Raw genomic sequence first — 21,590 nt, forward strand, 5'->3', positions numbered from 1 at the left:
ATTTCCTGTAGTTGTCCTGCAGATTTTTGAGAGAGGAGTGTCCATGTCTTTCTTTTTTTGAGGACTTTTAATGACCAAAACAAAAAAAAGATCTAAAACCGCAACTTCTGGGAGAACCATTTGTTCTTGCCAGTCTTGTACCTCTCTTCGAACTTGACCTTGGCCTCCTGTCAGGCCTTGCATTTCAGAGCAAGGTCTCTAAAGACATCTTTGTGGCTGACAGTTTTGTCCAGGGGGATATCCACAGAGTACCTTGTGGACATGAGGTGATTCTAGTTATAAACTTTCACAAAAGACTTGATCTTTGACCTCTTGGCAATTTTCCTCTTGCCCAAGGTGGCTGTCACTTTGCTGGAACAACCGTCGGTTCCAGCCAGCAGATCATGGCCCTCGGGGCAGTCCGAGGTGCTGTCATCTGTGTTCTTCACAATGACCGCTTTGCGTCCGGCGCAGCCTCTGGCTCGGACCAGCACCCCCTTCCCGGGTGTCATAAACTTGCCCGTTTCGGCAGCAGCAGAAGCCAGTGTTTGTGTCTTTAATTATAATTGCAGATTTGTCCACGTCTCCTTTCGCTCTTCGCAGATTTTGCTTCTGTTGTTTGGTGTTTACATATTGTGGTTGCTATGTCTTTTTGGTGGATCGACCTTTTCATCATTTTATAATGTCCCTGTCTGTCCCCGGTAATTTCCTTTGTTCAAAAATGTACTTAATCTGATTGCCACCCTTGTTTTCTGGCATTAATGTCAGCGTGATATAGATTTTTTTCTCCTTTTACTTTCAACTTGCCTATGTCATTATATGCGAAGTCTGTTTCTTGTAGACAGCGTGTAATTGGGTCAGGTTTGAAATTTCCTCTGCCAGGCTCAGTCTTCGTGTATTGAGCTGATCTACACTTAATATAATTATTTATATGTTAGGGCATACCTCTTCCATTTTATTTATTTTATTTTCTATTTGTTCTCTCTTATTTCTCTCATTTTTCCTCTCTTCCTGTAGGTTACTAGGACATTTTTTAGAATTCCATTTTGACTTATCTGTAGTGTTTTTGAATGTATCTCTTTGTATAGCTTTTTTAGTAATTGTTCTTAGCATTACATTATATATACATAACTTATCACGGTCTACTGATATTGTCAAATCGCTAGTTTGAGTGACATACAGAAACTACCTCACTTTAATTACTTTGCCTTCCCTGTTTATAGTATAATTATCTTAAACATTTTCCTACATACTTTTAGAAGCACATTACACGGAATACATTAAAATACAATTAGAATACATTAAAAAATAAAAGGTTATGCCCATTATCCAGAGGTAGAAAGACAAATACCATGTGATTTCACTTATATGTAGACTCTAAAAAATAAAAATAAAACGAATGAACAAACAAAACAAAAATAGCATCATAGATGCAGAGGACAAACCGATGGGCCAGAAGGGACAGAGTTAGGCCAGTGAGTGAAAAAGGTGAAGAGAGAATAAGAAGCAGAAACTTTCAGTTATTAAATGTCACAGGGATGTAATGTACAGCGTAGTCAATATCGTAATAACTTTGTCGGCAACGGATGATTACTAGACATCGTGGTGATCACATCGTCAGGTGTATAAATGTCGAATCACTGTGCCGTACGCCTGAAACTAATAGAATATTGCATGTCAACTATACTTTAAAACAGACAAAAGAAGGCAAAAAAAAGTACAGCTTGGAAAAAAGAATCGTCAAGGCCAAATAAACTTACAGGTTTCCTGAGATGACAAAAAATAACAAAGGAGAATTGAGTAAAATGAACCACTCCCATGCTCGTCCCGTTTGGAACTCAGCAGCCTGCTGCCCTGTTCATAGTATCACCCACATGCGTTCAGGTAGATCCAGGAAGAGGCTCGTCCGCTTTACGCTTTTGGAGCAGAAACTCATGTTTTCCCTGAAGTCATTTTCTTCCAAGGCACAAATGAAGCGTCCACTGTGTGCCCCACCTCCACCGCTCAGAACGTGTGCCTGTCCCGCCTCTACTTCTCAGAGTGTGTGTGTGACACCAGTTCACGCACGCTCGTGCCTCAGACATTGGAGCCTTGTTTGGGGGGTGGGGGTAGGGCGGTGGGTGTGGACCAAGTCCTGGAGTGATTTGGAGCGGGTGGTATGGGTGGCTTCCAGGTCTCCTGCTGCCGCTACCAAAATGACAAGAGTCAGCGGAGAAGCAGCAGCAGAGGGAAGAAAGATGATGAAGGAGCCCCAGCCAGGCTCCGCAGTGCCAGGCAGGATGGCAGCGTTAGCCACTTTGCAGCCGGGGGCCTTTCAGAGCCGCCGGTTGAGTCCACCTTTGCAACAGCGGAGTGCAGTCCCAAACCAAACCCTCTACTCTGTTTCTTAACCTTCCTTCAGTTTTGATGACCTCTCTAGTTTTTCAGTTGCTCCTCCAAATCTCCGAAGTGATGATATTGAAACTGAACTTGTCGATAAGTTGATAAATATCCTTGATGTACAATCCGTGGTATACAGGGAATACGCGGTTCTTATTGGCATTGTTTGGTGTGAAACGAGAGTTAAAAGCACGAGTATAAAGTCTTGCTGACCTCTTGTATACAACGCATGAAAATAAACATCAAGATAGAGTCCGCAGGACTTTCCAGTTGAAGGAGAGTGTGTTAAAAATACACATTGTGAAGCTCTCACCTTGCACCTTATTACATTCAGGTCAGGCCTTGCAGACGTATTCATGGAGCGTTTGGGGGAGGGTGAATAACAGGTTATGTAGACATGATTAACTTGGTATTAATGCTTAAAAAAAAAAAAAACCCTCTGACCTAGAGTCTTGACTATTTTAAAATGAGCTGATAGGCTTTGGACTGAATTTATGTAGCAAATTGCTGTCTGCCGTATTCAAATTATTCCCTGAGCTCTGACTCTTTCAGAAAGCACCAACTATCACAGAGACGTATAATTATCATGCTTAATTAATGTTTGCAACCAAAAAGAGTAAGGTTGGAACCTTTAATATCATTGTAGGCATTGAACAACTGAAATTGACTTATTATTATCTTGAGATTAATATATTTTCCCCAAGCTATACCCTGGGGTCAAAAGACAGAATATTAAAACTATTTGAAAAATTCACTGCAATAATTGCTTTAGGGGCTAATTTTTTTTTAATGTCTTGCTTCCTTATGCCTATACTGCTGATTGTTATAGTCTGCACACTTCACCCATTAAGTGGTAATTCAGAGTGACAACTACACTGAAATGAAGCCAGTTAGTTAATCACCATGAAACTGTTCCTGAAATACCCTGTCCAAGCACCCCTTAGTCACATAAGGTCTCTGGTCACCTGACTTCCTCCCGAAGGGAGATTTTCCTGTCCAAAGCTATAAATATTATTATGGGAAATACAGGACAGTGGGGGCAGGGGTAGCTGAAGTTGGGTTCGTTGGGTTGGAATCGTTATCAGAACGGTTCGGAACTTTCCACAGGGCGTTTCCCAGCTCGCCGTGGGTGCAGAGGCCGGGGGGACATGCGGCGGGGTGTGGGCGCTGCTGTGTGTTCCCACTCTGCAGCCCTGCAGCTCTGATGCTGGGCGTCTGCGTCCGGCCGTGGCGCTTGTGATGGGACTTGGTTTTTACCGCAGCGAGACTTCAGGCCACAAGGTGCTCGGCTGGTGAGCGCGTGCCCAGCCTTGTCTGCCTGCGTTGGTGGCCCGCCCCGACGGCCGGGGGAGCTGGCTTAGTCTTTCTTCTTTGTTCCTTAGGATCAGGCAGGACAGCCATGGGGTCAGCTCGCCTTCCAGGGAACTCCGAGCCGGGCCTGGTGACGTACACTGGGCCCCTGAACAGCTCCGCCTTTCAGGAGAGACGCGGCAGTTAGGCGAGGGGCTGAGGTGCCACTCGGGCCTGCCACAGCCCCTGCCTGGCTTACGGGCTCATTGCCGTTGCGTGTGTCATTCACGGCCGAGTTCTTGGCCCTGCCCACTCCTCCGAGCATCTCTCTGGGGGGGACCAAGTGGAGCCGGGACCGCATCGCTTCCCTCGCTCGGGCTGTGGGAAGCGTGTGTGTCGGTGGCACAGGTTTTGCCTTCACAGCTTTTCCATCCAGGTTTCCAGAAAACTGCCACGGTTGTCTTTCCTCCTTTTTTTTTTTTTTTTTTTCTTCTTCGCACTCTTCTCCCCGCAGATGTAGAGGCTAAAAATAAAACCAAAGTATTCCGTATGTCCGATTGGCGATAGGAAGAAGAAAAACCCCTCAAACGCCAAACTTACCTCACACTCCCTCTGATGAGAATGCCATTCGGTGGCTCCAAGGAGAAAATAACCAGTTAGCTAGTTCCCTGCGTGTCCCTAAACTTACAGCTTGATGCTGGAAGTCGTGACGTTGAGATATCATCTATGAAGATGCCTGTAAAACTGCAGCAGTCACTCTTCGTACGTAAATAATTCGTCAAATATTCAACTAGTCCTGGCACTGTCAGGTAAGCACTTGATGTGCACCGATGCCCTTAAGAAGCTCACAGCATCGCAGGAGACGAGACACAAATACTTCCCCATTCGTCATATTAGAAGCGGGCATGGAGAGCAACGTGGCGAAAAGGAGAGAGTGGTCAGCTTTTCTCCAGTGAATCAGGCAGGACTTCAGGGGAGAGGAGCTGCTTAAGGTGTGTCATGGTGAATGGGGGCTCACAAGGGGAGGAGCTGAGGCCGGGGTGGGTGTGGAGGGCAAGGTCACGGCCTGTACCAGAGTAGCCGGTTCCCAGCAGCGCCAGGCTTCTTGGCAGGCGTGGAGTGAGGAATGTTTGTTTTCCCTTGGGGAGCTGAGCCCTCCCCTGGCGGCTGCGGGGCTGTGGTTCAACATGATGCATGTGGGTGATGCACAGTCATTCCCCTTCTGTGCCAAAACGAGGGCAGGCAGGGCACAGCCCCCCTGGGGAGAGAGAGGACGCATGCTCGGAAAGGCTTGGGATGAAAGTTCTCTATTTACCGCTCACTGCCCCTTCCATTAGCATGGCCTGTGGTGCTAGTGCGTTTGTCAACATGTTTCTCAACTCTTGTTCTAAGAAATGTCACCTTACATTAGAGGGGAGAAAAAAAGAGTGGGTGGCTCAGGTATGAGGAGAAAACAGAGCAGAGACGAACAAATCTGTGACAAGGACGGAGCCCGTGAGAAGTGGCTCAGGGCAGAGGCGGGTATGGGCCTTAAATTCTCGGGGTTCTTGCTTTTCAGTCTTCCCGATGTTCGTGACCAACTTAAGAAACATCTCATGATTTGTGGTCTAGCCCAGTGGAGAAGGATGAGGCAGCACCCTCCCTAGTCAGCAGAGGAAAGACAGGAAAGCCACCTGGGGATGGTTTATCTGTGTCACCAGGATGTCATATAGACAAAAAGCAAACAGTAAAAGCTCAATTCAAAAATAGAAATTTTATCAAGTTTTCGTATCTACAACATACACTGCAGAACAAAATAAGTCACACAAAAAAAGGCCACTTTAGAAGTTGGTTTTAAAATACATTATTCTCTGCGTCTCACCCCCAGCCTTCTCCCCGTGTTTCCCAAGCCGAGCTCACCTTCACTTCCGGTCTGGCGTGGAACCTTCCTTTTCTTCCTTCTCTCTACCAGCTCTCGGTTCTGTTACCCTAAGCCACAGGCCCTCCTCGGTTCTGTTATTCCTCCTAGCATTCGGTTGGTTTTTTCATAGCTTCCTGAATGGAACGCATACTAAGGGTTAAAAAATAGAAAGTCTTTACCCTGCATATTGTAATTTCTGCGTTTTTGGTTTAACACACTCGAATATAATACTCTATCACTCGTTCACTCCAGAGTCCTAGGACTGGACTGATTCCAGCGTGTAGGACTTGGAGAAGGAGATTTTGAGACACATGTCTTGACACCAGATCCGGCCTCCACCCCTTAGTCTGGTGTGATCATGTCTGGGCTACAGTTGTATTATATATAAATCGGGAATGATAATAACAATCTACCTATTCTCAAAGGTGATCGTTGGAATTAGAGGAGAATATTATGTAAAAGTTGGTTGGTTATTAATTATCTGGTTAAAGGGTACTACAGCTTTCTTATTGGACATGTCTTGGATATATATTTTTATTACTCAAATACTAATTTATTTTTAGGATTATATAAGCACGCAGTCCATTTTAAAACAGTAATTTAATTTTCCACATTATCATTTCTGCCACATCAGAAAAATGATTGATTATGTTTATGACATTTCATAAAGCTTAAGTTTTGATGATTTTAAGACACATTTTCTTAACTTCCTGTAACACTTCAAGTCTTACTCAATCTGTGGTTGCTCTAACACATGCTGGTGGCTTCAGATAATACCTCTTTGGAAGCCTCAGCCCAGGTCTCTATATCCAGCTCGAACCCGCGCTGTTCTCTGAGGCCCCATCGGGTCCACTGCCCTGCCCGCTGGGACGGCCTTCAACGCCCACACCCATATCTGCTACCTGTGTTCCAGCCCCCTTGCTTGCCATGCACCAATACTGTACCCCTTTGTGGGAGGTGCCCCTTGGTCTCGTCCTCTAAGCAGTAAGAATTCAAACAGTAAACAAAAAAAGCTCCCAGATGCTTCCTTAATACCCAGGTGGTAGAAACTGCCTTACCCGCTTCACGACTCTTGCCTGCCCTCTTTCCTCCTTAAGAGCTGGAAGGCTCTGCGTGGCCCTGGCTCTGTACTCACTCTGGTATTTGCCACATTTATATTCCTTTCATCTTTTATTTTCTAGGCACCTGCTGTTGTTGTCGGGCCTCAGTTGTGCCTGATTCCAGTGCTTTCATTGCTAGGCCCCTCAAATCCTTTTTGAAAATGCAGTATCGTAACTGAACTTATGAACTGTATCTAGTGATTTTTAAATTTTTTTCATCGTTCAATTACAGTTGACGTTCAGTATTATTTTATTTTGTTTTCAGGTGTATAACATAGCGGTTAGACATTTGTATAATTTATGAAGTGATAACCCCCATTAGTCGAGTACCCATCTGACATCATACATAGTTTCCTACGCTGTACTTCACATCCCCATGACTATTTTGTAACTACCAGTTCGTACTTCTTAATCCCTTCACCTTCTCACCCAGCCCCCCAACTTCCCTCCCATCTGGCAAATAACAGTTTGTTCTCAGTATCTGTGAGTCTATTTCTCTTCTGTTTGTTCATTTATTTTGTTCTTTAGATTCTACATATGAGTCAAGTCATTTGGTGTTTGTCTTTCTCTGTCTGACTTACGTCACTTAGCATAATACCCTGTAGTCCATCCATGTTGTCTCAGATGGTAAAATTTCACTCCTTTTTATGGCTGAGTACTATTCAATTGTATATATCTACCACTTTTTCTTTATCCAATCATCTATTGATGGACACTTAGGTGGCTTCCATATCTTGGTTATTGTAAATAATGCTGCAGTGAACATAGGGGTGCATAGATCTTTCAAATTAGTGTTTTGGATTTCTTTGGATAAATACCCAGAAGTGGAATTGCTGGGTCATAAGGTAGTTCTATTTTAATTTTTGAGTAACCTCCATACTGTTTTTCCATAGCGGCTGCACCAGCATGCAATCCCACCAACAGGGCACGAGTGTTCTCTTTTCTTCATATCCTAGCCAACACTCGTTGTTTATTGTCTTATTGATCAATAGCCATTCTGACAGGTGTGAGGTGATCTCTCATTGTGGTTTGAATTTGCATTTCTCTGATGATTAGTGACATTGAGCGTCTTTTCATATGTCTGTTGGCCATCTGTCTGTCTTCTTTGGAGAAATGCTTACCCAGGTCCTCTGCTCATCTTTTAATTGGATTATTTGTTTGTTTGGTTGGTTGGTTGGTTTTTGGCGTTGTGTTGTATGAGTTCTTTATAAATTTTGCACGTTAACCCCGTATCAAATGTATCGTTGGCTTCTCCCATTCATTCAGTAGGTGGTTTTTTTGTTTCATCGATGGTTTCCTTTGCTGTGCAAAAACTTTGTAGTTTGATGTAGTCTCATTTGTTTATTTTTTCTTTCATTTCCTTTGCCCAGAGATATGTCCAAAAAAAAATGTTACTAAGAGCAATGTCAGCAAGTTTACTGCCTATGTTTTCTTCTAGGAGTTTTATGGTTTTGGGTCTTAACATTGTACGTCTTTAATCCATTTTGAGTTTATTCTTATGTATGGTGTAAGGGAAAAAACTAAACCAAAAAGAAATTTAGCTAGGTCAACCTGAGAGACTAAAAATATTTTGTCTTTATGTTCTTCCTTTTCTGTTAATGTATGGGAAAAGAAGATTTCTTGCCTTTTCAACTTGCAAGTGATTTTTCAATTTGAAATGAATTGGTATAGAAAAGAATATTCATTCTGTAGCTTTACAATTTGGCTTGTCACTTAAAAAAATTATAGGAGAATTATCACTTTAATAATCTTGAGCCAATTGAGGGTTTGAGTGACTTATAAATTTATGATTTTTAAAATTTAAAGCCTCATAAAAAACACATTTTTCAAGAATGTCACTCTCATCAGATTTATTACAGTTTAATTTCTGATGTCCCGGTGATACGCTGGTTTCGGTTTTACCTTGGTACTAAATATTGACCAAAAGGGCATGAAAATAAGCTAGCAGTTAAGTCTAGTTTGATGGGTGACATCTTTCCAGACCTTTGAAAACAAGTCATGCCAGTACATTTTCTCAAACGCTGTAGGATCATTCCCTTAATACATCTTGTTCGAGCTTTGACAAAATGAAACTCTTTGGTTCACATAGCAGGTATATGGTAAGTATGTAAATTATATTTGAAAAGTTTTAAAAATTGAAAACCAAACCACACATTTAAATCAACATCCCACATGTTAGGGGAAGGGGGGACAAGGAAGGGTGAACACATTGTCCCAAGTCCTTGAGTTGGCCTTTCTGAGAGCCCTACCCAGTTGGCGTAGATCTGTCAGGGACAACACCTGGGTTCCAGCTGCACATTCCCAATGTGCTTTCTTAAAACCTGGCAATGCCTTTTAATTTGTCTATCGGTGCCTGAATATATGCCAGGAGAAACATGGAAACGCGTTAGCCCAGCCAGCGCTGACCTGAAGAAAAATTCCTAGAAATTACTTTGACGCTGGAACTGGCAGCCTGAGAATCAGAATTTGGAATTTGCCGTCGAACCTCCCTTGGCCCGCTTCTCCCCCAAACTGCCATCCCAGCGGAGAGCTGTGCGGTTGTCGGAAGGATGGTATCGGAGCCTTGTTGATGGATTTGAGAAGTCCTGCAAACGTGGTCAACAGAATTGTTGGTTATGGAGCAGCCACATGAACCCCTGCTTGTGGATGAAGCACAAGACAGACCAGCGTGAGCCTAACCGTCATGGCCACACGAGCCGACGAGCCTAGAAGGTGCAGGATGAGCAAGGCTGAAGTCGCCGGCCAGATCTGAAAGGCACGACGACACCGAAAGAAACACTCGGAACATGACAACTGTAAGAGCTCAAAGGCGCCTTCAGCCCGGCCTGGCAGCGCTGCAGCATGTCCCTTGAATGGGCCGTGTCCCATTCCTGAGGGGGTCCTGCGCGACAGCTTCTTCCTTAGACTTCAGCACCCCTCCACTTCCACGCCCTTCGACTGTCGACCCACTTGATGTTTTCAAAGAAAAAGAACGAAGCAGCCGGGCGGGAGGAGCTGCCTCACGGGCTCCCTCACGGGCTGCCGCAGCCCAGCGCTGCCTCCCGCCCTCCGCTCTGGGAAAGGCAGCCTCTCCACTCCGCACGGCCAAGCCCGCCCCTTCCTGCTTCTCTCCTGCAGGAGGATCCTCTCTACCGACCGGATCACTCTCATCGACACCACACGTGTTCAAAAACACACCAGTGACCTTCGACCCCACATACGTGTCACATCTGTCCCACTTCTTGGCACCTCATCACAGAAAATCTTGTGGAAACCATGTTGTGCACATCTGCCTCCTGCAATGCCTCAGCCTTCTCCAGTCTGACTTCCATTCTCGTTCTACTGAAATTGCCATTTTAAGTGTCCATTTTGTTTCCAAATATAACTGCATGTCTCTGATCTCACCTTACTTGACCTCGACAGCAGAATTGGGCATACTGGACCACCCCTTCCTCCCTGAGTCAGATTTCCTGTTGTAGTGTTTGTGACACCACACTCCCCCACGTGTGTTTGCCCCGTCTGCTTCTGAGTTATCTGTAATGGTTCTCTTCTGCTCAGCCCCTGAATGTGGAAGTGGCCTGGCCTCGTGTCCTGGGCCCCTGTCCTGGGCCCCCTGCCTTATCTGTTTGTTCATAAGCCCTCATGTCCTCTCCCTTGAGCTCAAGACTCATCCAGATGCTCGTGTGGCTTCTCCACTTGGATGTCTCCACCTCTGCACGTCCAAACAGAACTCTTATTCTCCCGCCATGTACCTGATGCCCCCTGGCCACCTTCTCCATCTCAATACACTGTCCACAGAGTGGCTCTAGTTAAAAACTCAGGTGTAATCTTTGACCTTCCCTCTCTCTCCTCCCTCTCCACATCTCATTCATCAGCAAGTCCTGCCAGCTCTGCCTTCAGAATTCACCGCAAGTCTGTGTGATTCTCTCCATGAGCATTGCTCCCATTCTGGTCCAAGCTACCATCATCTCTTGTTGCAGCAGCCCCCGTGCTCCCACTTTTCCTGCTAATGCATGTCCTAAGAGTGAGCGTTAGAAACGTTATCCAGGATCTCAGCATCTTCTCTGCACTAGAATAAAACCCCAGCTCCTTATCACGGCTCAGGGTCCTGCACGACCTGATGCTGCCCCCCTCACCAGCCTCGTTTCGTGCCATCTCCAGTAGAGACACATGATGTGTCTTCACCTGAGGACCATTGCACTTATGGTCACTTCCTCATCTTTCAGGTCACAAATGTCACCTCCCCAGAGAAGCCTTTTCTGAATACCTTTGAGAGGTTCCCTCCCAGTCTCTCCCTATGTGTTTACTGGTTTAATGTCTGTCCTGCTCCACTGTGGGCAGGGACCATGTCATGTGGTCAGGGACCATGTCTAGATCATTGACATCTATATTCCCGGTGTTTAGAATTGTTATTAACCCCCAGGAGAAACTAATCAAACATTTACTGAATATTTGAATATTTATCGAATGTTTATTCAATAAAGTAAAGTACAGCATTCAGAAGGGGCCATTATCTTGTTTATTGTCCAATGCCTGAATTTCGTTGTTGTTGTTGTTGCACAGAGATGTGTAGAAGCTGTTTTGTCAACACAAGAGGAAGAGAGAAGTTAGATCGCTTTGGGCCATAATGACTGGTCCTGGAGGTGTGGGAAGGGAGGGGTCTGAAAGGTGAGGAAGAGACAGGATGACCAAGAGAGGCGCCTTTGCAAGCTTCCCGGAAGGGGCTTTCCACAACCGTCTTTGCCAACTCTAGGAAAAGAGCAGAAAGGGGAAAGGCGGGCATTCTCTTGGTGCTCTGAGGTTACCTCTGCGACCCAGGTTGACTTATAACCAAAGATCATCTTACCACATCACTAGACAGGGCTTTGGGCAATGGCATTCCTCCTTGGGTTAGATTAATTTGCTAGAGCAGCTCACAGAACTCAGGACGTTTTACTTACTAGATCACTGGTTTATTATAAAAGGATACAACTCATAAACGGCCAGATGGAAGAGGCAGGGCGAGGCGTGTGAGAAGGGACCCAGAGCCTCCATGCCCTCCCTGGGCGTGCCACCCTCCCACGTGTTTGCCAGGCTGGAAGCTCTCTGACCCCCATCCTTTGGGATTTTATAGAGGCGTCATTACATAGGCATGATTGATTAAATTCTTGACCATTAGTGATTGGTTCAGTCTCCAGTCCCTCTCCCTCCCGGAGGAGGCCGAGGGCTTAGGGCTGAAAGTTCCAACCCTCTAATCATGCGGTTGGTTCCCCTGGCAACCAGCCGCCACGTAAGAGGCTTTCCAAAAGTCACCTCATGAACATATATTCAGGTGTGATTGAAACTTATAACAAGATACCCCTTTTCACCTTTGTTCCTCTGAAGCTGGTTTAGGAACTAGGCACAAAACTAAATATTGTAACAAAAGATGCTCCAATGGCTCTTGCATAGGAAATTACCAGGAGTTCAGGAGCTAAGTGCTAGGAACAGTGACTGCAGACCAAATATGTATTTCTTACTGCAAATCACATCACACTTGTTAACCTATAAAGAAAAGGCCTAAGTGAGAGGCAACTGTTCATTTAGATCCAGGATAACAGCTATTCTCAAAGCACTGATTCAGGCAGAAACCCAAATGGTATTCTCATCGTGAGGCGAGGGCAAGGGGTGTTTATAGCAAAGGAAAGGGGAATAATTTCCTGAATATACCGAAGGCATTTCTGTGAGTGGTAATAAGCTAAGGAAGGAATTCCTGTAGGTGCAGATAAGGTAACAGTGATGGTAATTCTAAAGAATGTCTAACTTGCAGGCTGTAGTCACAGCACACAGTTGTTTGGGATACAGGCTGCTGCAGCCCAACCCAGGGGTTACTTTGCCCCGTGTTCACATTCCAAAGGTTTGAGGAGGGAGACGGGCAAGGCCATTCCTCAGGGGTGGCAGCTCCAACTCGGTTTTACAGTGGCTCTGTTTATATTTTTTGCATACTCATCAATGGAATCATAGAATATTTGTTCCTTTTGTATGTGGGGAAGGAGTGACGATTGGGAATATATAAAATGGAGTCACTTTAACCACCCTGCTAAAATTGTCATCGCGTTGAAGGCTGAGGCATGAGGAAGGACTCCGTTCTTGTTCTAACTAGCCTGAGAACTTGAACTTTTTTGAGCTCTCCGGGCTTGTTCATGTGCCTGGATATACATCTGAACCTCCAGATAACCCTCGAATTACCCCCACAAGGTCCCACATATCCAGACCAACTTATTCCCTGTCAAAGGCCCGATGCATTCTTAGGGCTAAGAATGCAGGACTGATAATTCTCAAGAAGGCACTTTTTGCTATAAGAAATATTAACTTTCCTTCTTTAGAACACTTCTGGATTTTTGCCTAACTATGTGAATAAATCTTTATCATTTATTTCGAGCAAAGCCTCCATACTCTTTTTTGAGTTCGTTCAACAGTCTGCTTATTTTACTTAGCCTGATGTCCTCAAGGTTCATCCATGGTCAGAATTTCATTCCTTTTTAAGGCTGTATAATATTCCACTTTGTTTGTTTATTCATCTGTCGATAGACGTTTGGGTTGATCGCACCTTTTGGCTATTGTGAATAATGCTGCTATGAACATTAGTATTCAATCTGCTTGAGTCCCTGCTTTCAATCCTTTTGGCTATATACCCAAAAAGTGAAGTTATTGGATCATGTGCTCATTGTATGTTTAATTATTTGAGAAAACAAGGGATTTTAAACTCATTACTCTATCAGAGAAAAGGGCCATTTATTTATTACCTCATATATGCCAGTATATTAGGTGTCAGTATGTTAGGTGTCAGAGAAATAGAAATTAATGGGACATGGCTCTTTCTGTCTAGAAACACAGAGCCTCAGGGTGAAAGACAGTCAACAGATGCCTAAATGATTAGCTACTATATACTGTGTTCAGTGCTCTGATAAGATGTCTATAGAGTACTATGGGAGCACCTTATAATAATAACGATTTCTAGCATTTGTGAAGACAGAATCTCCTTGGATGTTGTCCAAGATGGATGCTCTACTGAATTCTGGTTAATAGTGGGTAATGCGGTGGAGAAGTCACAGTGTACAAGTTTTTGTTGTACGTTTGTTTTTCTTAATAGCTAACTCAATCCATCCCTCTTTTCCGTGACCTAAACGTCTCTTCTGTTTTTTCTTCCTCTAGTGGTTTCTAATTGCCAACAGATCTTACAAAGTCAGCGCAGCAAGCTCTTTTTTCTTCAGCGGTGTGTTCGTGGGAGTGATCTCTTTTGGGCAGCTTTCGGATCGTTTCGGAAGGAAAAAAGTCTATCTCACAGGTAATCCATCAGAGTGTTCACGAGCTGAATAAAAGGACATATTTCCCTGAGGCTCTCAGGGAAGTAATAAGGGGACTGTTTTCCTAAGGTTCTCAGGGAATTGCCATGTGGACACGGAACTGGTTTTTATTACACTGGCAAGAGGCCAAACTGCACCCAGAGTTGAGTCTGTCCAAGCATGTTCCAGTGCCCAGCAGAGCTGCTGAGGGCCAGATATTTCCATTGTAAGCTTTCCGTAGATGATGGTGCTTTCTGCAACCCCCAAATTCTGGTTTATGCCATGTTTCTAAGGAGAACAAAGATCGAGACAATCTACTAGATCCATTTCCTTATGTCTTGTGTGTCGATTCTTTCCAAATGAGCTCTACGGGACTCAGCATGGTTCTCTTAACAAGCCGAGTGTGAGCTAGGATTTTTTAATTTCCAGCATTATCATGAATAATTGAAAACTGCATGATCGACACATATTAACTTGTAACAAAGAAAGAACAACTCAGTTTTTATTTATAGTTTTCAAGAGAGACCGTTAAAAAGAACAGCTCAGAAATTTAAGTTTACAAAGATTTATCTTTCTAAGCTAATGAATATAATTTAGTACTTTCACCAAATGCTGTTTCGCCTCTGGATTATTGAATACTGTTCCTCTCTTCCTAGGTTTTGCCCTCGATATCTTATTCGCTATTGCAAATGGGTTTTCTCCCTCGTATGAGTTCTTTGCGATAACTCGCTTCCTGGTGGGCGTGATGAATGGAGGGATGTCTCTGGTGGCCTTCGTCCTGCTGAACGAATGTGTGGGCACCGCCTACTGGGCACTCGCAGGTACTGCTTAAATCCGTGCTGGTGTGGGGACAGCGAGCTGCTCCCGAAAACGTTGCAGGGAACCAGCTTAACTCCAGAGTCTAAAAATGCACTTAGACTTGAGGTGCTCCATCTAATTATTAGGTTTGCTTTCCTGAGTTTGTTCTGTATGACCTTGAGTGAGTCATTTCATTTGTTTTCCTCTGTAGACAGCCTCCCCTGGGGCCTGACCCGCAGATCACCTACATGCTATCACGAGTGTCCATTTCCTCAGAGGGGCAGTAACTGCTTTTTACCTTAAAATGGAAACGAGGTCAGAGATAGGAAATACTAGACACCCCTTGCTCAGAGCCTTCTTAGCATATTTTATTAAATCCTTGTCTTATAGGCCTTCCTCATTTTTACTGTTCCCTTCGAGTCAGCAGATAGTACTTTTGGAGCATGTTTTTTTTTTTTACTGATATTTAAGTTGCAACTTGAGGCCATATTCATATTATTTTTTTAACCACCCACTCTGCAAATGGGTCACAAATCAATGTTTCAGTTTATACTTAGCATTTTATACATACCGCCAACATGATTTTATAATCAAGCATAATTTTTCAAATAATTTTTTTACTGCTAAACAATTAGGCTACTTCTAACCGATCCCCTATTATTAAATATTTAGGTGTTTAATAAACGACTTCAAAAGTTTGACTTAAAATAATGTCTTGGGAGAGTGACTGCCTCTCAGACTGTAGGTTTGCCGTGATAACTTTTTATTTGTCCTGCTTTTCATTCACTTGACAATTATTGAGTACTTCGGGTGTCCTTGTACCAATATGAGAAATAAGTTGATCACGTGACTGATAGAAATGTGTCGGCGAGAGGGTATATATACCATTTGTTGAGCATCTGTCACGTGCCAGCTGCCACACGGGGCATTTGACACGTATCTGTACTATTCCCAGAGCTTACAAGTTAAGAGTTTCTAACTTCATTTTATGGATGAGGAAACCGAGCCTCTGAAAGGTGACGCGATGTGCCCATTTTCACGCAGCTCGTAATTGATGACTGAGTCTGGGTGACACTCAGGCTTATGTCGTCCCCCTGTTCCCCAAGGACTCTCCTCTGGGGACTTCAGTCTGTTACCTCACGGGCCAGCCTGCTCAGCCTGTTCCTTCTCACCGGGGTGCGTCTGACGTTGGTGAGGACTGATGTTTGGCAATGGAAGAGAGAGGCTGAGCAGAATGACTCCTGCTCTGTTTGACACACAGACCACCCCACCCCTGCCAGATCACGCAGGATTATTCCTGTCCTGTTGCCTTTCTCGGTAAAAAAAAGAAAGACCTCTTGGTCTCCTGTACCCTTGCCGCTTTCCTACAGCTATGGGAGAGTCCTGTTAAAATGCTGGAACCTCCCGTTCTTGTCCCTGAAGTTCGGTTAAGATGAGGCCATTAAAACAGCTGTGGCAAAGAAAAAAGGGAGAAAGGGGAAAACCCGCAGCGGTGGAACCAGGTGGCAGACTGAGACCGGAGTGACGGTGAGAGCTTCCCCAAGGCCAGCGCACTGACCGGCACCCCGGACAGAGGGACGATTCCAGTGGCACCTGGAGCTCGTTCGTGCTGAGCTTCCTCCACTCCCCGCCTGGGGTCTTCCCCAGAGTCTTGTCCTCGGTCCTGTTTTCCAAGCTGGTTTTACTTCTCTCCAGCACCCCTTATACACTCCGATGGCTTCAGATATGCTAATGAACTTTAAGAAGTTGAGGAATAAAACACCTAGATATTTAATAATAGGGGATCGGTTAGAAGTAGCCTAATCGTTTAGCGGTAACAAAATTATTTGAAAAATTATGCTTGATTATGAAATCATGTTTGCGGTATGTATAAAATGCTAAGTATAAACTGAAACATTGATTTGTGACCCATTTTCAGAGTGGTGCTTAACAAGAAGAATGAAGATAATTGATTGAAAAGCTTGAGAATTGAAAAATAAAATACTAAAGCTATGAACAATTTAATATTAAAGTATTTATTATACGTTTATATTAATACCTTCCAACAGAAGAATTGATGTCCGTTGTCAAATAAAATCCAGAAACATATACAAGGGAAGTAGAAAGAATGTGTCAGCACAGTCTTCCCACATAGAGACACCACGGTTAACATATCGCTCTGTGTCCTGCCAGCGTTTTCCCCTTACTATGGGAAATCATTTATTAAATAGATCCTGCCACGGACAAGTCTGCCTTTCTAGGCACGTGGAATGAAACTGTGGACGGGACAGGTGTGTGGGAGGAAGTCCTTGTTCTCATGGAACTTATATTTTAATTAGGAGAGGCAGAACAAATATGAGGTCATTTCAGAAAATTTTAAGTCCAATGAAGAAAATTAAACAGTGTAATGGACTAGACAGTAATTGTTAAGGACAGTTACATGAAATAGGATAGTTGGAGAAAACCTCGATGAACGTGTTTGATCTAAGACATGAATAGAGAGGAAGACCTAAGTGTGTGAAATTCTGAGAGAACATTCCAGCCAGATGGAATGGCAAGGACCAACGTCCTGAGACAGGAATGAGCTGCTCTGAGGGCCCGAGGCCGTGTGGAGGGGAAGGCGAGATGGAGGTAAGGCCAAGTCGGCGGGACGAGGTGATATAGGGCCCATGAGAGGCCAAACGAGGAATTTCTTTTTCACTCGAAGTGCAGTGGGAGAAGCCAGTGGGCAAATTTAATAGATGAGGGATAGGGTCTTACAGAAAGGTCACTACGGTAGGTGTGTGAAGAATGGATTGTAGAGGAACAAGAGTAGAAATTGTGGGTTCGTTCAGGAAGCCCCGTGAAGCCCGATGGCGGGTTAGACGAGGGATGAACAGTGGATAGTGGAGGAGAAGGAAAGAGGGTGCATTTGAGCTGGATCTGGGTGGGAACAGGACTTGTAAAGAATCAGCAGACAGGGGAAGAGAAGAAGGAATCAAGAAGAGTTCCTGGCTCACGCTTGAAAACTGGATCGATGGTGCCATTTACAGAAATGAAGTCATTACTGTTCATTGTTTCCTCATCTGCTGAAATTTGATTTTTACTCGTACAAACTGAGCAGGAATAACAGACTTGAAATTAACTTAAAATAAGCAGAAATCTGAAAAACAGGCAAAAGTTTCCAAAGGCCCATAAACAGTTACAGAACCACGTATGGCATTCCAGAATTGCAATATGCAAAAGTGGTGATTTGAAACGTTCACTTTGTTATCACCTTTTTAAACCAAATAACCCAGAGCTTTACCTCGTCTGCATTTCTACCTCGTATCCCTGTTGTCATTTCCAGGCTTACACGTGCAGCTTCTTGCTGGGCATTAGATATGAATGTCTGTTGGCCCCTTAAATAGAAAGGGTTGCTTTCTTTCACATAAAAAATCTCCATCGTCTCCGAGGACCTCTATCTATGGTAACGTCATTCCAATACTTAAAGTCTTCAGACTAGAACTTCTGCATCATTTCCTTTTGTTCACGATATCCAGTTGATACCAGGTCCTACTCTCGATGGCAGAGATTCCACTCCGATTGATCTGTGGACAAAGGAAAATGATTTAGTTAACGTGACCACAGCAGAGCCAGGCCTTGGAGACGCCTGGAACCTGGAAGTCAGGCGCTTCTCGTCTTGGTTCCCATCCTCTCTGTGAAGCTTCCTCCGCTCATCAGGGATGGGGCCCGTCAGCTCTCAGGGTTCGCCACCAAGTCCAGTATTTGAAATCCTGCATGAAAGCTCTGACGGGCCCAGCTGGGATAGGCCTGCGGCTAGGGGAGCTCTGATCGGCAGCTCCCACTGAAATACAGGGATGAAGGAAGGGGAGGTCAGCTCTCCAGAACAACAAATGAGTGTACTTGGAATTAGAAAGGAGTGTTAAGTAGACAGTGTCTTGGCATAAAGACATACTTCCAGGTGGCTTTTGCGGGGAGGTTAATGGATATAATGGGCTATATCTATGTTACAGTAGGGTAATATAACTAACATCTGTATAGCATGCATTATTTCATCTGAAACCAACAACTACTCTGCAAAGTAGATGTTGTTATTTCTCTTTCACTGATGAGGAAAGTGAAGCCCACAGACGTTTCGAGATTTACCCAAAGTCACACAGCAACAAGTGGCAGACTTGGGTCTGAACTTGGTCCCTCTGAAAAGGCCCCGTCCTGTGGGCTGTCTTCTTTTTGCCTACATTGCTGTCGGTGGACACCGAGTATTCAGATCTGTTCTAAGCAATGACAAAAAGCCTTCCTTTTGAAAGCCAGGTGCTATTCGATGAACCTGTAATAGCTATTGATTATCTTAAATTTCCGGGGAAATCCCACTTCCCCGTTGCCTTGCTTATCAGACCACATGTTCTGATTTGCTGTCCCGAGCATGCCAAACATGCTGTCATGTCAGCTCTCCCTTTTGCCTTGCTCAAGCAAACGATGTAAAGTTATTATTTTTAGTTATAGGTTGATAACCTGTGAATGGGAATAAAAGAAAACTTATAGGATCGTAGCAGAAAACTTTTGTAACAGCATCAACAAAGTCCTGCTGCTCTGGGATGGCCACAGAAGCCACCTGCCCCTAGAACTGGCCTCTGCGGTGGGGACGGTACAGAACTCGGGCTTTGCAATCAGACCAACCAGAGTTCCAGTCCCAGCCACGCCACACACAGCTCCGTGTCTGCAGACAGTGGCACCTGACTGGTCTGAGCCATTTTCTCACTCCATACATGGCTAATAATGGTAACGGCTTTGCAGGGCAATATATGTAAAAGGCTTAATGCTCGGTAAGTATTCACTATAATATGAATAAGTAGTAGCTATTTCTACTACTAACAGTGATAGTAGCGGTTATGGAAAGTGTGACAGAGACATAGAATCTGCAAGCTTATTGGGCAAGCCTGTGGGTTTAATACCCATCTCAGTCAGCATTTATTTCAAAAAATACCGGATTCTTAATGATCCCATGGTTGATTTTTTTTTTTTTTTTTTCTGATGGTGTGCTGACAAAAATTCACTCTTCGCGGAGCTTATGTTCTACTTGGGAGGAACAGACAAGAAACGAATAAATATAAGTGTTATATATCTGATGGTGATAAGTAGGGAAGAGCAATGGGGAGATTGGGAGGTCGGTTGTGGTTTAAAATAAGGATTTCAGGACAACTTTAGTGACAAAGATGAAGTCTCAGTATCGCAATAATCTCATGACCTAAAAACCTTATTACCATATAACATTTCCAAGCCTCAGCCATGGGTTCAGGCAGATGTCAGTACAACATGCCATGCAGAAAGCTTTTGGGCACGATCCCACAAATTCATCTGGGCCACAGGTGGTTTGTATTTTCCATCTGTCCTTCCACCTTTTCCACTCATTTGTCGGTCTCCTATTTTATCATCGGATGCTCGGTATTTGTGTAGGTTTTCCTTTTCTGCTGACATCTCACAGGGAGGAAAACTGGCTCTGTGACGTGGGTTGGAAATGGTCGGCACACGACGCCTCTCCAGTAACGGTCTCTTTTCCCTGGATCAGGGTCGATTGGCGGCCTCTTCTTCGCAGTCGGCATTGCCCAGTACGCCCTGTTGGGGTACTTCGTCCGCTCCTGGAGGACCCTCGCCGTGCTGGTTAACCTGCAGGGAACAGTGGCCTTTCTCTTATCTTTGTAAGTAGTTTTCCCTCGTAGAGTTTTAACTCAATAAGCAGAAGGAATGTCTTAAGAGGATGCGGGTCAATGAGCGGCGTTATTCCCTTTCAGGAGTTTGCCTGAACTGACTTGGGTGAAGAACTAAGTTCCGCAAGCGCTCCAATGCTTGGCAGCTCCTGGGAAGAGAGATGCTAAATTAATTCAGAATGCAGGTATCCCTTGTTTCAAGTAACCTCTCAGTAGACTGCATTTTTATCCTTCAAATTGTGTCACAGGGTACCAATTTCTTTTTTAACCTAACGCCTCAGGCTTAAAAGATCTTCAGGCCGGATCAGATCGTGGGGCAGATGTGCAACTGCGGTATGATTTCGTAGAGCAATCTATTCATATTGCATACGTAGTGGGAACTGTTCACCCTACAAATCAGTATCATTTCAGGGCCTCCAAGTGTGGACACGGGAAGGTTCTCAGATGTGGGAGAAATCCGCAGCGTGCGTGAACTCTTAGCAGTAAGAGGACAACTTCCAGGTCAGGGCAGGGTTTACGAACGACTCACCCAAAGTGTCCCTCCGTGGTGCTCTAAATGCTAAAAGGCGAGCCACCAGTGTAGGACAGTTTCACCAGAAGTTTTCATGTGCTTATGAAAGGTTTTCTCCCGAGGCATCAGACCTCTGATTTTAATCATTAAAATCTTGCGGGATAAATACAATTTTCAGCCAGTGACACCAGCTTCCTTCTGTGCTAGAAAGTGAGGGACACCTGTAGTAGAATTGTCACTCAGGCCTTTAATTTAGCCATTCTTTATTCAGGTAAGAGAATTATGTGCAAAAATGAATGTGGTAGAAATAGCCTGTATTTAAGAAGGCACATTTATTAAATACATTCAGTTACGCGAATTGGAATGAAGTAATTTTATTAGGAAAGGAAACTAGCAATATTTTATTAGCCTGTGTATTATAAATTTGTGGAATAAACAGGCACCTAGTAGAATCTGTGAAGTAATAAGCATTCATGTAAATATCGGTAGATAAGTGAATTTTCTTTTTAAGTATTTAACAATCTCTTATTTCTGAATTCGATCTGGCCCTCATCCCTTCTCCTTCAGTAGGAGAGTGACTTTGATGGATGATACAAGCCGATTTGCCTTTCTTTTTCTGAGCGTGTAGTCTGACTTTGTTACTGCGTAGTTCTAGGCGGGGGCATCTGTTCACTGGGAAATGAA

The 21,590-nt window shown here is 44.2% G+C and overlaps 1 protein-coding gene and 1 pseudogene across 2 annotated transcripts in view; one reads left to right on the forward strand and one right to left on the reverse strand.

Moving 5' to 3' along the window:
* Positions 1-21,590, forward strand: part of SLC22A15 (solute carrier family 22 member 15) — a 58,028-nt gene that overhangs the window by 12,658 nt on the left and 23,780 nt on the right. For both annotated transcript variants that reach the window (XM_039841293.1, XM_039841294.1), the window contains exons 3-5: positions 13,801-13,933; positions 14,588-14,752; positions 20,257-20,386. In XM_039841293.1, coding sequence (XP_039697227.1) covers positions 13,801-13,933; positions 14,588-14,752; positions 20,257-20,386 — 428 coding nt within the window. The remainder of the gene's footprint in view (positions 1-13,800; positions 13,934-14,587; positions 14,753-20,256; positions 20,387-21,590) is intronic.
* On the reverse strand, positions 83-494 carry LOC120585083 (60S ribosomal protein L27-like; annotated as a pseudogene).

Source organism: Pteropus medius, unplaced genomic scaffold (assembly GCF_902729225.1).
Source record: "Pteropus medius unplaced genomic scaffold, Ma_sr-lr_union100, whole genome shotgun sequence".
Classification (NCBI taxonomy): Eukaryota; Metazoa; Chordata; class Mammalia; order Chiroptera; family Pteropodidae; genus Pteropus; species Pteropus medius.